The 13,337-nt window shown below is 30.9% G+C and overlaps 2 protein-coding genes across 2 annotated transcripts; both read right to left on the bottom strand.

Annotated features, from left to right (window-relative positions):
• Positions 1-4,484: 4,484 nt before the first annotated feature.
• On the bottom strand, positions 4,485-5,247 carry LOC136979488 (ionotropic receptor 21a-like). The gene is made up of 4 exons (XM_067275496.1): positions 5,098-5,247; positions 4,888-5,035; positions 4,593-4,822; positions 4,485-4,547 (listed from the first exon to the last, which is right to left on the bottom strand). Exons 1-4 carry the CDS (start codon positions 5,245-5,247, stop codon positions 4,485-4,487), a joined length of 591 nt encoding a protein of 196 aa, XP_067131597.1.
• A 3,383-nt stretch (positions 5,248-8,630) lies between these two features.
• Positions 8,631-9,665, bottom strand: LOC136979487 (uncharacterized). Its single transcript, XM_067275495.1, has one exon. The coding sequence runs from the start codon at positions 9,663-9,665 to the stop codon at positions 8,631-8,633; it is 1,035 nt and encodes a 344-aa protein (XP_067131596.1).
• Between the last annotated feature and the right edge of the window lie 3,672 nt (positions 9,666-13,337).

The raw sequence follows: 13,337 nt of genomic DNA, 5'->3' as shown, positions 1-13,337 counted from the left end.
GTGTTGCGAAAACTATTTTTTATAGCCCCTCGTGAAGTTTCGTGCGAATTTTTTTTATGCGTTTTTTTTAATGCGGTCCCTATCCCCCGCATAAAAACAGGTTTGACTGTACTGTTGAGCTTTGAATAACTGCCTCTTCAACAGATACTAAAATATTAATCGTATCGATAATATAATATTTTATTATAATTTGATGTTTTATTGATATTTATGATGATATTTGTTCGACAGTTTTAGGGTAGTAGTCGCTTTTGAGTGGTTAATATGACCGGCGTTACACTAATCTCGGCTGCAAAACATTAAGCATGATTTTTCACAACTGTAAAAACTAATGTTTTAATATAATTGAAATTATACTGTATGGTTAAATAAAATAAAAATAAGTGCTCATCAATAGTGTCCAGATAAATGCATTTCCTCTTTTTAATGGTTCATTTTTCTCGCTCCCGATTTGTTTTCGTACATTTCTTGGTGCTCCATCTTGATATAATGGCGAAAAAGTTTTCTTTTTCTGCGCCTGAAACTCTAACATTTTTTCAAAAGAATGCAAAGATAAGCTAAATTATGGAATAAGTAATACTTGGAAGAGAAATGTACTTTCAAACGTGGCGTGTAATTAGCACGATTCATCAAAATATCACTGTAGAATCAATATATCTTTACAATAATTCCATTGCACCTCTTATAATGTTTAATTCTTAATTTCTGGCCCAATTTCATTTCCATTCCAATGGCCAATGCCTTTATTTTTGACAATGCGATTTTCTCACTGTGGAGTTGCTCATCTATGTCGCGATCAAAGCATGAAGAAATTTAAATTGCTTCAACATTGGCACAATTAAAAGTTTTTATTATAATTTCATAGTATCATTCAGTTATTATGACCCACTGCTTTATTTTGTAATATTGTTCGGATTTTTTATGTTATAAAGGTTTTAATATGCTCATTCGATATCGTGTTGTAAATTACCAGATCTTTGTTGGTCGATGTATTATTTTTACGATCGGTTTATTTAGAATATTAAAAATTATTCTGTTTAACAACAAATTTTGAAAGTTTCTATAATGTTTCCAGTGATGTGTACTGTATTTTTTAATTTTGGTATTCAAATCTTAAATTTGTGACTATATAAAAATAATTAAATTAAATTAAAAATAAAATTACAGAAATTACTTCAAACCAAAATAATTGTAAAATGTTAATTATATATTTTTTCTACGTGTAATAAAACAATAAAAGTGAATATGACTCAGTTCTAACCAAGAATGGAGCTTTTATTTACCGAGTTATAAACAATTAGCTGTTAATTGATATTCGCAGTGAAATTTCAAATTTATCAGCAATTATCAAATACAAGTAATCTTTTATTAAATTTTTAAACATTTCTTTGAAGAAGTTGAAAGTAGAATGAAATAGAACATAATTTTAGTAAACGTCTCCTTTTATAAATATTATTATCGTTATTAGAATTTACAATTATTTTTATAAAACCTATTTCTAACCTTAAAGCTTTTTGCCATTTTATAATAATTAAAAATATATTAATAAATAAATATAAAATAAGTTTTTAATAAAATATCATAACAAATATAACCACATCAGTTTTAAATGTATTTGCAGTGGAAGATATGCATCTGGTTGCTGGGTGTTTTATTCATTATATAGAAGAATAGTTCAATAATTTTTCTATGAATGAGTCAGTCAATAAATAAGTCTAGAATTTACAAGTTATTAGCATCTTCACTAATTTGAAATGATAACTTTTATCTTATAAATTAAATAATGTACATAAAGTATGTTTATTAAATTTTCCAGTAAAATGTATTGTTAGGTAAGGTAGAACACGTGTATGATTTATAAACAACCATATACGAGAAACATCCAATTTAATCGTTTTATAAATACTGCACTTAATTTCATAGTCAAACAATGTTATGTATAGAGTTATATACGAAATATTTCCAAGTTATTTATTAAATAAACTTAACTATCCTATATAGTTTCCATTCGTAATTTCTAAAAGCATTATTTTAAATTTGTATCAAGTTTGTAAAAAATAATTTTCTTAACAAACAAAAATATTATTATTCAACAACTTCAATATTAAATTAATTGAATTTGCACAAAATATTTATAAAAAGTGCATCAATTTTTAAATATAAATTCATTATGATGATTAAGTATATTATTTTGAAATGAAATTTCATTATACAGATTTATACAGTTGTTATGTATATAAACGGTTAGATATTTTACAGTTCCTATTTATTTTGAGATAAATTCAAAGTTTACAATAACATATTTTCATTCTGTTTAACTAAAATTTAAAAATAATTAAATATAAATAAATAAATTATTAATAAATTAAAGTAGACTCCAACCAAATGCCGAATTCTATCGGGCTAGATATGGATAAATATTAAATGAATTATGCAACCAATTTAGCATTAGAAAAAAAGCATTATGCGCCATTTCTTGATAAGTTTAATAATTATAATATTTAATTAATTACTTTAAATACTTTAGAATTACTGCAAGTAAAATGTAATAACCGTCGATGGTTATAACGTTAGCTTTTATGTGCTGGAACAAGAAATCGGACTGGAGGTCCGGGTAACGTAACTGGCAATTCATCTGCACGATAAGCAGGAGTTGTAAGTTCGAATCCCGCTCCGGGCCAATTTTTTCATCCTGGCTTATAGTATATCGGGTGTAGAGATGTTATTTATATATTAATAAATTATATAAATTCAAGAATTTATGTAGGATTTTGAAAATTATTAATGTGACGATACTGTGTGCTTCACTGTTAATATTTTCGAACCTGCAATAAATGCCATGTGAAAACGGATATCATCTGTTATGCGACTTGTGTGTTTAGAAAATGCATTCAAAATAACACTCTACTAACTGTCGCTGATTGTAACACTGCAGAAAGAACCTTTTCAAAAATTCGTATGTCACGTATTACATGTTTGACATACTATTCAATTTATTTGTAGTAAGAATACTGGATTGCACAAAATAATGAGAACTCTTGTTCAATAATTCATTTCAGGTTACGTTATCTTCAAGTTACAGGTTGAGCAGTATAGAGGTTTTCTTAATTTTGTGTTTTATTGAGGAAAAAACGAATATATTAAATGCAACCTGCTAAAGATCGGTATGCGTTTCTGAGAGAGAATATCCTTGCAAAATTTTTCAATATAGAAAATATGCGGAGAAAACATCCCTTTTTTCTGCTTTGCAATTTTTTTGAAAATTTTGAAAACAATGTTCTTTTTTTGTGGTAATTCTATTGAATACACAAAGATTTTTTTTTGTAATTTTTGAGACTGATAAGAGTTTATTTTCTCAGCCACTTTGTTTGCCATGAGCAACATCACTGACTAATTAGAAAAATCAATTTGGAAAAATTTGGACATACACAATAAATGGATCAAATTGAAAACTTTTTACAGCTGTATATTTGCTACCTTTTTTACAAGAGTTGTTTGTTTGCATGCTTATATTTGAAAGATAATTTTTCGCTATTTATGCGACGATCTGAAAGAAATCGGAAGGACAAGTAAAAGAAAACCATCAATGAATCAGTAAACATAAACATCTGTAATTAGGAAATTGTGGACAGGTGATGTTTTGAAAATGAACCTGTTACATGCAAACGAGTAGGTGAAGCGTTTATTTACTTACTCTTTCGAGTAACAAAAACAGAAATTTTAAAGTATTAATTTTGATAAAATCAGTCAATTCAGTTTGATGCAGACCTATTTACATTTTTCTACGTCAGAAAAGCAATTATAGAAGCTGAAATTTGCCACATTGTTTGTTATTCATTCGTTATAACTTTGTGATGGAATTAAATCATTTAAGCATTTTGAACTGACTGTAATTTACATAACTGATATATTATTATTTGTAAAATATATCAGCAAACACTCAATATGACTCTAAATGATACAAAGTAAATTTACAGCAGTATTATTAAGCAAATAATTTTGTATAAATTATCTCCATAACTAAGCACAGAAGAGACAACATGTAGCCCAATACGAGTAATAATAGCGGGCTTATAATATCATCGATTGTTAAAGAATGAAATTCTGAACGTAACATCACTTTTCGATATTCAAAGTAATCGACTTTTTCCACGATTCCAGATTCGAATAGATGATGAATGCTGCGAAGAAAAAAAATTCCATGTAAATATATCAAAGCCTAGTTAAAATAAGAAAACAAGACTACAGCTTACATATTGTTTACTTTCTTTGAAAAAGGAAAATCCTTCTTCATTCCGTAAGCTTCACTAAATACAGCAAATGAATCGGTCGAAATTACGTACTTGTGCAAATCTACTTTCCTGATTAATTTTTGCATCAAGTAACTATTCTGTATAAAAGCGAAGTGTTCTTGTTCTACTCTCTCTATGGCTCTCGACGCTTCTAGAAAGTTGTCGTTTCGTATGATGTGATCTCGAAGTATTTCAGCAGTCTTTAATTTGGAATTCTGACAAGACGTTTACTAAGTTATGATGTGAAAATATACACTATTTATATATTACGTTATAATTATATACAATAGCTTTACTCACGAAAATGGATAGCCATAAAGCAGATTTACCGCTTGTTCCACAGGAATATTCACCTTTGTTGACAAAATCTGCTAATTCATCGAATGTTTTCGGAACAGGTTTAGGTAAAGGATACGTCATGAATGACATTAAAGTCCCGCTATAACTAGACACTAAAACAAGGATAGACAACCACCATATTCCTATCAGAAATCTGGATCTGAATTTTTTTATTGAATCCAAATTCATTCCTGAGAATCCAAAATTCAATTTAAAAATAAAGGTAATGTTATGTGAAGATAATGTTTCATCTTACCCTTATTCAAGAAAGTAGAAAATAAACTCCAGAAAATTTTATTTCTTGGCCAATATATTTCCATATCTTGTGCAGTTAAATCTCGTTCTATTACTTTGTGTAAAACCAATCCAAATATAATTACGGTAACAATTATCAATATCCATATCTAGAATATATAAATATTGTAATTACTGTCAAATTATTAGTTTTCAGACAAGAATTTCTTACCGTAATTGAGAACGGAGCTATGATCGATTTCCAGTTGGAAATTATTTCCGGAGCTTTAACAACAAAAACGGTTAACTGAAATGCTATTGCAGTAGAAAATTCTAGAGCAGAGTAACGATCCAAAGTAATATATAATGGAACAATTGCCATGTCTGCTTCCTAGTCTCAGAAAAATAAGTTAATTACATTAATAAAATTATCTGAAGTCGTAAAAGAGTGTATTGCAGGTAAGTTCAGTGATGTCTTTTACGACTCCAGATATATTTATTATTTAATATTACTCAATAATATTTATATACAAATATACTTGATGTTGATCCAGGATATCTTCAATTTGAAGGTCAAGACTATTTACAAAAATTAATCATTTTCGAGTCTTTTTCTTATTCTTTTACACATCCATATACTTCGTAAGTAACATTTAAACGGTTTGAAAAACAGGCTTCAATTAATTGACGAATAATATATAATTAGAATTCTTAATATCAAGTTTGAAATTAATATTAAACGCCGGCCTTTTATTAGAGGCTCTGATGATTCTTATATTAAAAACAGTGGTTACATTTTCTTACCACACTATTATGTCCTTAGACTTTTTGAATACCCAAAACTACGACTATGGCTAGCACTAGTCATTTAAAGGGTTAAAAACATGATAGTATGGTGAGAAAATGTAACCTCTGTTTATAATGTAAGGAATGTTGTATCCTATAACAAAAAGGTCGACGTTTGATATCAATTTTTAACTTTGTGTTCATTTTAACTATACATTATTTCTCCATGTAATGAAGTCTTTTTTTTCAAGCCGTTTAATTGTTACTTCTATGTTGATAAAAATAGAAAAGACTTGAAAATGATGAATTGTTGTAAATAGTCTTAACCTTCAATAATATTTATTAGTTTTCAGATCATTTTTTAATATGCTGCTTATACAGAGGTTGGGCTAAATAATTCGAACACCCTTTGATGTGAACAGTCAAACTGAACACTTCCTGAAACACCTGCAAATTGAGGAACCACCTTGTTTTCTTTGTTTACGTGGCATATATGACTGGACCTAAACTTCATTACTTTTTGTGTTGAAATATTTACTTGCTTAGTTTTGGCGTGCAAATATTTCAGACTTAACAAACTTCGAAAAAAATGTGATCGTTGGTGCATGGGTATCAGTATCAGTAAAAACCTGCGACCTGTACTGCATAAAGATAATATCGGTATGAATGGCAGAGCTGCAATAGCTAAACCTTTCTTCACACTCCTAAACATCTAACAGCTTGTGAAGACATGAAAATATATGATATAATCAGATAAATCAATTTTTTCTGTGTCTCCTACTTCCGGTGGTGTTTATGTCTAAACATCACCCATTGATTCTCAGACATAAACACCACTGGGTACTAAGTAAAACAGACAGTCAAGCATGGCAGAAGTTTCCGTATTTTGGAGTGCGATTTTATTTAACTCCTTGAGTCCGAAATTTGTGCTCAAAGGTAAAGCAACAGTCTACAAAAATCGCCATATTCTGAGTTACCAAATTTTGTGAATTTGCACATTTTGAGTGACCATGAAGATGGCGGTGCAATTATTCAAGATAACAATGTTTCCATCCACTCCACTGGATGTATGCTGTGTTGATTCGGGAAATATCTAACTGAACTTAATTATCTATCCTGACAACCACAATCACCAGACTTAAATATTACTGAACTTGTGGATTCTTTAAAAAAGTAAGTAGAAAACTTTCACCACTCACTCTCATCAAGAAATTTGCATGAATATTAGTTTGAAGAATGGTACAGAATCGACATTGATGTTATTTCTAATTTATACTTATTAATTTCTCTGTGTATTTCGACTGTGTTATCTGCAAAAGGAGTCATACCTCTGATTAATAAACAAAAAGTGATCTTTTGTTGGTGATCGAACTGTTTTGTCTCACCTCCGTGTTTCCCTTCTTTACGTTTTACTTTCCTAAATATATCCAAATTATACTATTAAAAGTTTCATTTATATTTGGCATAGCCATTAATTTTTCTAATATGTAAAGTGTGCAAATATCATATTAAACTCCGTGTACAAATTATATTACACACTCTGGTTACTTAAAATATTTTCAGAATTAAGATTCTTTAGAAAAATTAAATAACGCAGGGTTTTCAAACTGTCAAGGGTAAAAAATTAAATGTAAATATGAACATTATAAACATGTTTATCAGTTATATTATTAGGGGTGTAAAGATATGAGTGGAATAAAAATGTGATTTTCCTTAACGTTTACTGATGACGATATGAGCGCAACACTCAATGCTGACGGCTGTCCTAGAGATGTGTATGACAGTGGGCTGATGCATGTAGTTTTCTAGGCTTTGTCACGTATCTGACTTTTAAATACTGACTAATTTCTTATAGAAACTTTTCTCAGGTGAATTTAAACCAGACGAAATCAGAGAACAGAATTTTCCAGTGTACTTAAAACAGATTATGTACTGCAGCTACACGATTTTACCATTCCTAGCACCAGTGGCGTGCGATCATTGAAAGCGATGGAAGCGCCGCTTCCACCTTTCAATGACCTTCCCTTGTATTTTATAAAATATAAATTTTCATATTTTAACGTACTTTGAATTAATTAAAATTAATATTTTATTATAACTGCATTATGTATCTTTTACAAATTTCTATACTACACGTGAAAAAAAAACGATAAGATTGCTATTGTATATTCGAATAATTCGGTGGCGAAAGAAATGTCGAAACCAGGTCAGTCTCCAATCAGCCAGATTATATAGGCATTAGCACATGCGGTTTACAGTGCACCAACCTCACCCGGTTTAGCTGGTAGAAGCAACACACGCGTAAAGCGTCCAATTTTATATCCCGGACCGGTTCTGAGCTGTTAGCCGCCTGCCTGTCAACTTCCAAGCAGCCAGATTATAGGCATTGGCGCATGCGCTTTACAGAGCACCAACGTCACGGTTTAGCTGGTAGAAGCAACACACGCGTAAAGCGTCCAACTTTATATCCCGGAGCGGTTGTGGACTGTTAGCCGACTGCTAGATATTCGGCCCCCCTCGCCTGATTATGTGAATCATGAGCAGACTAGATCAACGGCGGGCAATCCCCTACTCGCGGGCGAGCTACGGCTCGCGAAAAGTTTCTATCCGGCCCGCGAAATCTTTAATAGATTATTAAGTTGGAAAAATAACTAATTAATAGTTATTTTTTCAATTTAATAATCTTTATAAGACAAAAAACACCTTGATGCTGAGAACGTTTAAATTTAATCAAAAACAAACGTTTTCGGCCCACTCCATGAGCCATCGTCAGGCTAACTACATTCGAATACAATTTCGAACAAGCAATTTCAAATTGAAATAAACTACAAAAAAAGAACTCACGCGCTACGCTGGATAACGTAAACTAAAACTAATATAAACAACATAGAAAATAATAAAATAAAATATGTCAATGTTACATGTGTACATTGTAAAAATCTATAGTCTATAGTTCTCTAGGCAATCCTTTTGCCGTATCTAATGTATTCCTGTGACTTTTTTAATTAAAAACTTCCAAGCTGATGGTAAAATCGCCGCATCCTTGTAATTTAAGCATTTTTTGGTTAAGCCGGACTTATAAATTTCACATTTTTCGGTTGTAGCCGCAAGTGTCGGCGAATGTATCGGTGTTAAGATCCTGGCTTCATCCCATTTCACCACGGACCCCTCAGTCTGCGCCATTTTTGCTAACGTTGTTGTGCATTTACCCTTCGCCACGTCATATCTGTGTTCCTTAATCCTTTTACTTAGGCTTCTCGTCGTGACCCCGATGTATTCTTTATCAATCTTTAACTGGTCGTTGCTGTACGGTATCGAGTACACACCTGGTTGTTCACTCGGTCTAATTGCATCTTTGTCGTTCCTTAGTAGCCTATATATCGAGGGAGCTCTTTTGTATACAATAGTGCTGTTCATGCGGCCCGCAATACCTTCCATGACCGATGATAGACGTTTATTATACGTGAATTTCGTGATACCGTTTGTCAGATCCCGTTTTTTCTTGTTTACTTTAGGATTCCTGTAAGCGGCAATCAAACGTTCAACAGTTCTTGGACCAAATCCCAACACCTTAGCCACTTGCCTGATTCTATCCAGCTCTCGCATCGTATCGAGTATGTTAGAGCAATACTGAAACGCTCTTCTAATTAAAGCTCTAAACGCTGAGAGCTTATAAGTAATAGGATCATTCGATGTTGACGGTATATACAGCGGGTCGTGTGTAGGTTTGATATACACCTTCGTATCTATTGACCCGTTCCTAAATGCAATACTAATGTCCAAAAAATGTAATTCGTCGCTACTAACTTGCTCCAAGCTCAGCTTTAGGCCATGATCGTTGGAATTCATGGCACTTAAGAATTGTTGTATTCTTGCGTGGTTCCTCCATATAACCAGCACATCGTCCACGTACCTTTTATACATGATTATGTCCTCCTTGAAGTTGTTAAGTGTGATGCGCTCCATTTTTCTTACAACTAACTCGCACAGCAAACCAGACATTGGGCTGCCCATCGGGACACCTTTAGTAGTTAGTCTGACGATGGCTCATGGAGTGGGCCGAAAACGTTTGTTTTTGATTAAATTTAAACGTTCTCAGCATCAAGGTGTTTTTTGTCTTATGATTTAATAGAGTCTGAGTGAAGTTAGACGATTAATAATCTTTGTAATTTTCGAAAACGATAAGAGAAATAAATGTAGTAATTAACTTTTTATATATTTATTTCATATTTGCAGACTTAAAAATTACAAGTCACAAGAAGGCGTCAATTAACTACTACGGCCCGCGGAAAAAACGTAAAATTTATTCTGGCCCATGTTATAAAAAAGGTTGCCCACCCTAGACTAGATTTATAACTTAACCCAACCGATAGAAGTTTACTGGCATGTTTTTATGATAGTTCTGTATAGTTGACAGGAGTTTTAAAAAATCCATTAAAATATTTGATATATTTATTCTGCGTTTATTCTGCTCTCCGACCTTATATTACTTTCGGATTTCAATGTTAAACCGGTGATATTACGATTTAGTATGTCCTATCTGTAAGCGGATGCAGATGAAACGTGTACAATTCTTGTACAATGTTAAAAAATTAACTGTTACTTTGGCATCATTATTTACAACCAAATTTAATGAATGAAACACACAAGGTACAAAAAAGCTCTAGAATTTATTTTCCTTAAATTTACGATTTAAGTATCCGTTGTCATAAAAATTTGCCTTTCCAATGTTTTCCCAAGACTACAGATATTCAAGTACAAAGTAACTGGTTTCGACTTATTTCTACTTAAGAAGTAATTAAATAATTAAGAGATCAGGAAATGGGGACATAAATAAAACCCTGTTGAAAGAGCCAGAATTTTACTTAAACAAAAGCTTGACCGAACCAATCACTCGCTCAGTACAGTGGGGAACTGATTCCCGTGTACACCTGGTATTAAAACGAATTAGTTAGAAAACAAATGACTATTAAGTTTAACATAGTTCGATTTTTACAGCTATGGTGAGAAACGTTTAAAATTTACAACAGCCCTGTGTCATCCTTTGAGATATACTAGTGATGCGACAAAAGAGGCATGTGACATTGACTGGTATCGGCACCTTCGGGATTTGGCACGCACACACTACATACCTACCTGGACCGTCTCTGATTCCATCCATTAGCTACTCGTATCGAGCTATTTGACTAAGTGGATTGTTTTAAAATTTAAAAAGTAAAGAATATTTTATGTTATTTTTATGTACGTTTCTTTACAAAGCTATATTTTAATTATAATTTTTTAAAAGTATACTAATACAATTGAACAATATATTGTACCAGGTATGTATATCCATCGCAATTTTATTTCACCGAGTAAGTTTTTATAATTTATGTATAATTTTAGCCCTTATATTGTGGCTAGCGATTCAGAATGTAATTGTGATATTAAAAATACTTTTAGAGAAGTCTACAGTTTTTACTGGCTTATCGAACAAATGAATACGAATGGACCCTAGACCAGTGATTCTTAACAGGGGGGCCGCGGCTCCCTGGGGATCTATAAGAAGTTTGCCGGGGAGCAGCCAAATTATGAAAAAATTTCCTTCGGAATATAATAAAAAGAAAATTGACGTATAACCGAATATCGTATTGAAAAGTGAAATAAGAAACATAAAGTTTTCCTATTTAGTTTTTTTTATTTGTTTTTTATTTCTTCCTACATACAACTTTGTTAGTACAGAAGAAATAAATGCAAATATGCTACTTACACCGCAGTATTTACTTCTTTTATTCCAAAGTAATTCTAAGAACTATTAATGCTTGGAATTTTAAAAATAATTATGCAAAAATAGTAGGCTTAGTAGTAGGATTAGAAAATTTAAATATTTTTGCAAAAGTTATGCAAAATCTTTACGACAAGTTGTGGATGTTTTAGTTTAGTTTTAGCATTGGCTTTGGATCTAATAATAGTGCATTTCTTTCTTATATTGTGTGTTTAGTTTTAATTATTTATAATTAACCCACAAAAATGAGCAAAAAACAGAAAGGAACATTAGAAAATTTTTTTAATGTAAGTACGAGTAATCACGGACCGGGACCTTCAAAAAGAAAATGCAGTGAAGAAAATACTAGTGAAAGTTCCAACGATGATACAGTGAAAAACGCAACGGAAAAAAACCACAAGTCCTAAACTAAAGGTATAAAATTAAGTAACATTAAAATTAGAAAATACGATCGTGATTATATCAAATATGGGTTCGTAAGAATAGAAGCTCAAGGAATTACAAAATCACAATAAATCTCGTTAAATTATTTTCGAATATTTTTTGTTTTTTCTATGATTTTTTAATTGTTTATTTTATTTTTTGTTAAAAATAAATGAGTTTTCATGCTTAATTGTGAAGTTTGAATGTTATTTAAATAGAAAATGAAATAATAAAGTTATGATTTACATTTATTTTATAAAAAAATAAAGCAATAATAAAAAAATCAATTTATTATAGATAAATTATCAAATATAAATTATTATTTGAAAAAATGAGGGTCACAAAAAATTATAAAATATTTGGATGGGCTGCGAGTATAAAAAGGTTAAGAACCACTGCCCTAGACCATCACTGACGCGCAATTAACTGATTGCCCCTGGAAGTCGGCTTCTTACAGAAACACAGCTTCCCTATCATCAAATGTCACGGCACGCCACTGCTTAGCACTTGTTAACATAGTCCTGTAAGCTACTTTTGTAAAATATTTCAAATCATTCATTTCTTTTGCCTTCCAAAAATCTACGGTTTATCTAACATTTTTTCGTTGCAGATAACATATCAAACTATGAAAAGAGACTAGAGAGTAATGAATTTATTGTTATGCATTTTTCTCAAGGTATTGTTTGATAACAAATGACAAATATGTACTTTGTTGGAATGAACAAGATAGATATTTGTTTAAGAAAGGAATATCAATGTGTAATTAATTTGTACTGTTATTTCGTTCACCTTTCTTCATAGATAGTTTTTTGTTTCGAAAAATTAAAGTGACTGATATTGTATAAACTCGTGCTGCTATTTCATTTTAGATAGATAACTTTCCCATTGAAAACAATTTTGCTACTCATTGGAACAATATGTAATTTTAGTGATTAACAAAAAACGAAATTCTGACTTGTAAAATGCACTTTCGTATCCCCTTTTGTAAAGATTTGTTCAGATAGTTTTTACTTCTCTCAGGTGTTCTCTTTAATCCGTTTGAAGCCAGTACCAATCAAATTACACGAATTTACTAGACATATGTCATTTAAAATTAAGAAAATCTTTACAATAAACATTTTGCTAATATTTACCCTTTATAATAAACAAATATGGCTGTTTTTTGTATAGTAACCATAGTTAATTATAGTAAGCATACTATTAGTTCACTTTTCCGTTACATTGTGTTACTTTATTAAACTAGCCAATTTTTAATCTAATTGCAGTTTTAATTAATAATATATCAGCAGATATAAGAAGAGGATTTTACTACATTTTTTCTAAGATACGAATGGTTTTCTTGATTGCATACTATATTGGAAAAAATTAATAAAAGTTGAATCGTGTGGAGTAAGAAATGACAAATAATAGTTTATAAATATTTTGTGTTTCCTCAGATAAATACGTAAATAAGTTTCATTTAATGCGGCATCAAGTATTTCAATTTAGAATAACATATA

Source organism: Centruroides vittatus, unplaced genomic scaffold, assembly GCF_030686945.1.
Source record: "Centruroides vittatus isolate TY-2023 unplaced genomic scaffold, ASM3068694v2 contig_628, whole genome shotgun sequence".
NCBI classification, from domain to species: Eukaryota; Metazoa; Arthropoda; class Arachnida; order Scorpiones; family Buthidae; genus Centruroides; species Centruroides vittatus.
The sequence above is the reverse complement of the archived record's forward strand: the minus strand, read 5'-3'. Positions and strand labels throughout refer to the sequence as shown.

Bases quoted from the DNA above. Each gene is read 5' to 3' on its own strand.
- LOC136979487 (XM_067275495.1), bottom strand. From the start codon at position 9,665: ATGGGCAGCCCAATGTCTGGTTTGCTGTGCGAGTTAGTTGTAAGAAAA.
- LOC136979488 (XM_067275496.1), bottom strand. From the start codon at position 5,247: ATGGCAATTGTTCCATTATATATTACTTTGGATCGTTACTCTGCTCTA. The intron at 5,036-5,097 runs GTAAGAAATTCT...TATATATTCTAG, and splicing joins TAGCTCCGTTCTCAATTACG to ATATGGATATTGATAATTGT. The intron at 4,548-4,592 runs GTGAGTAAAGCT...ATATATAAATAG, and splicing joins CTTTATGGCTATCCATTTTC to TGTATATTTTCACATCATAA.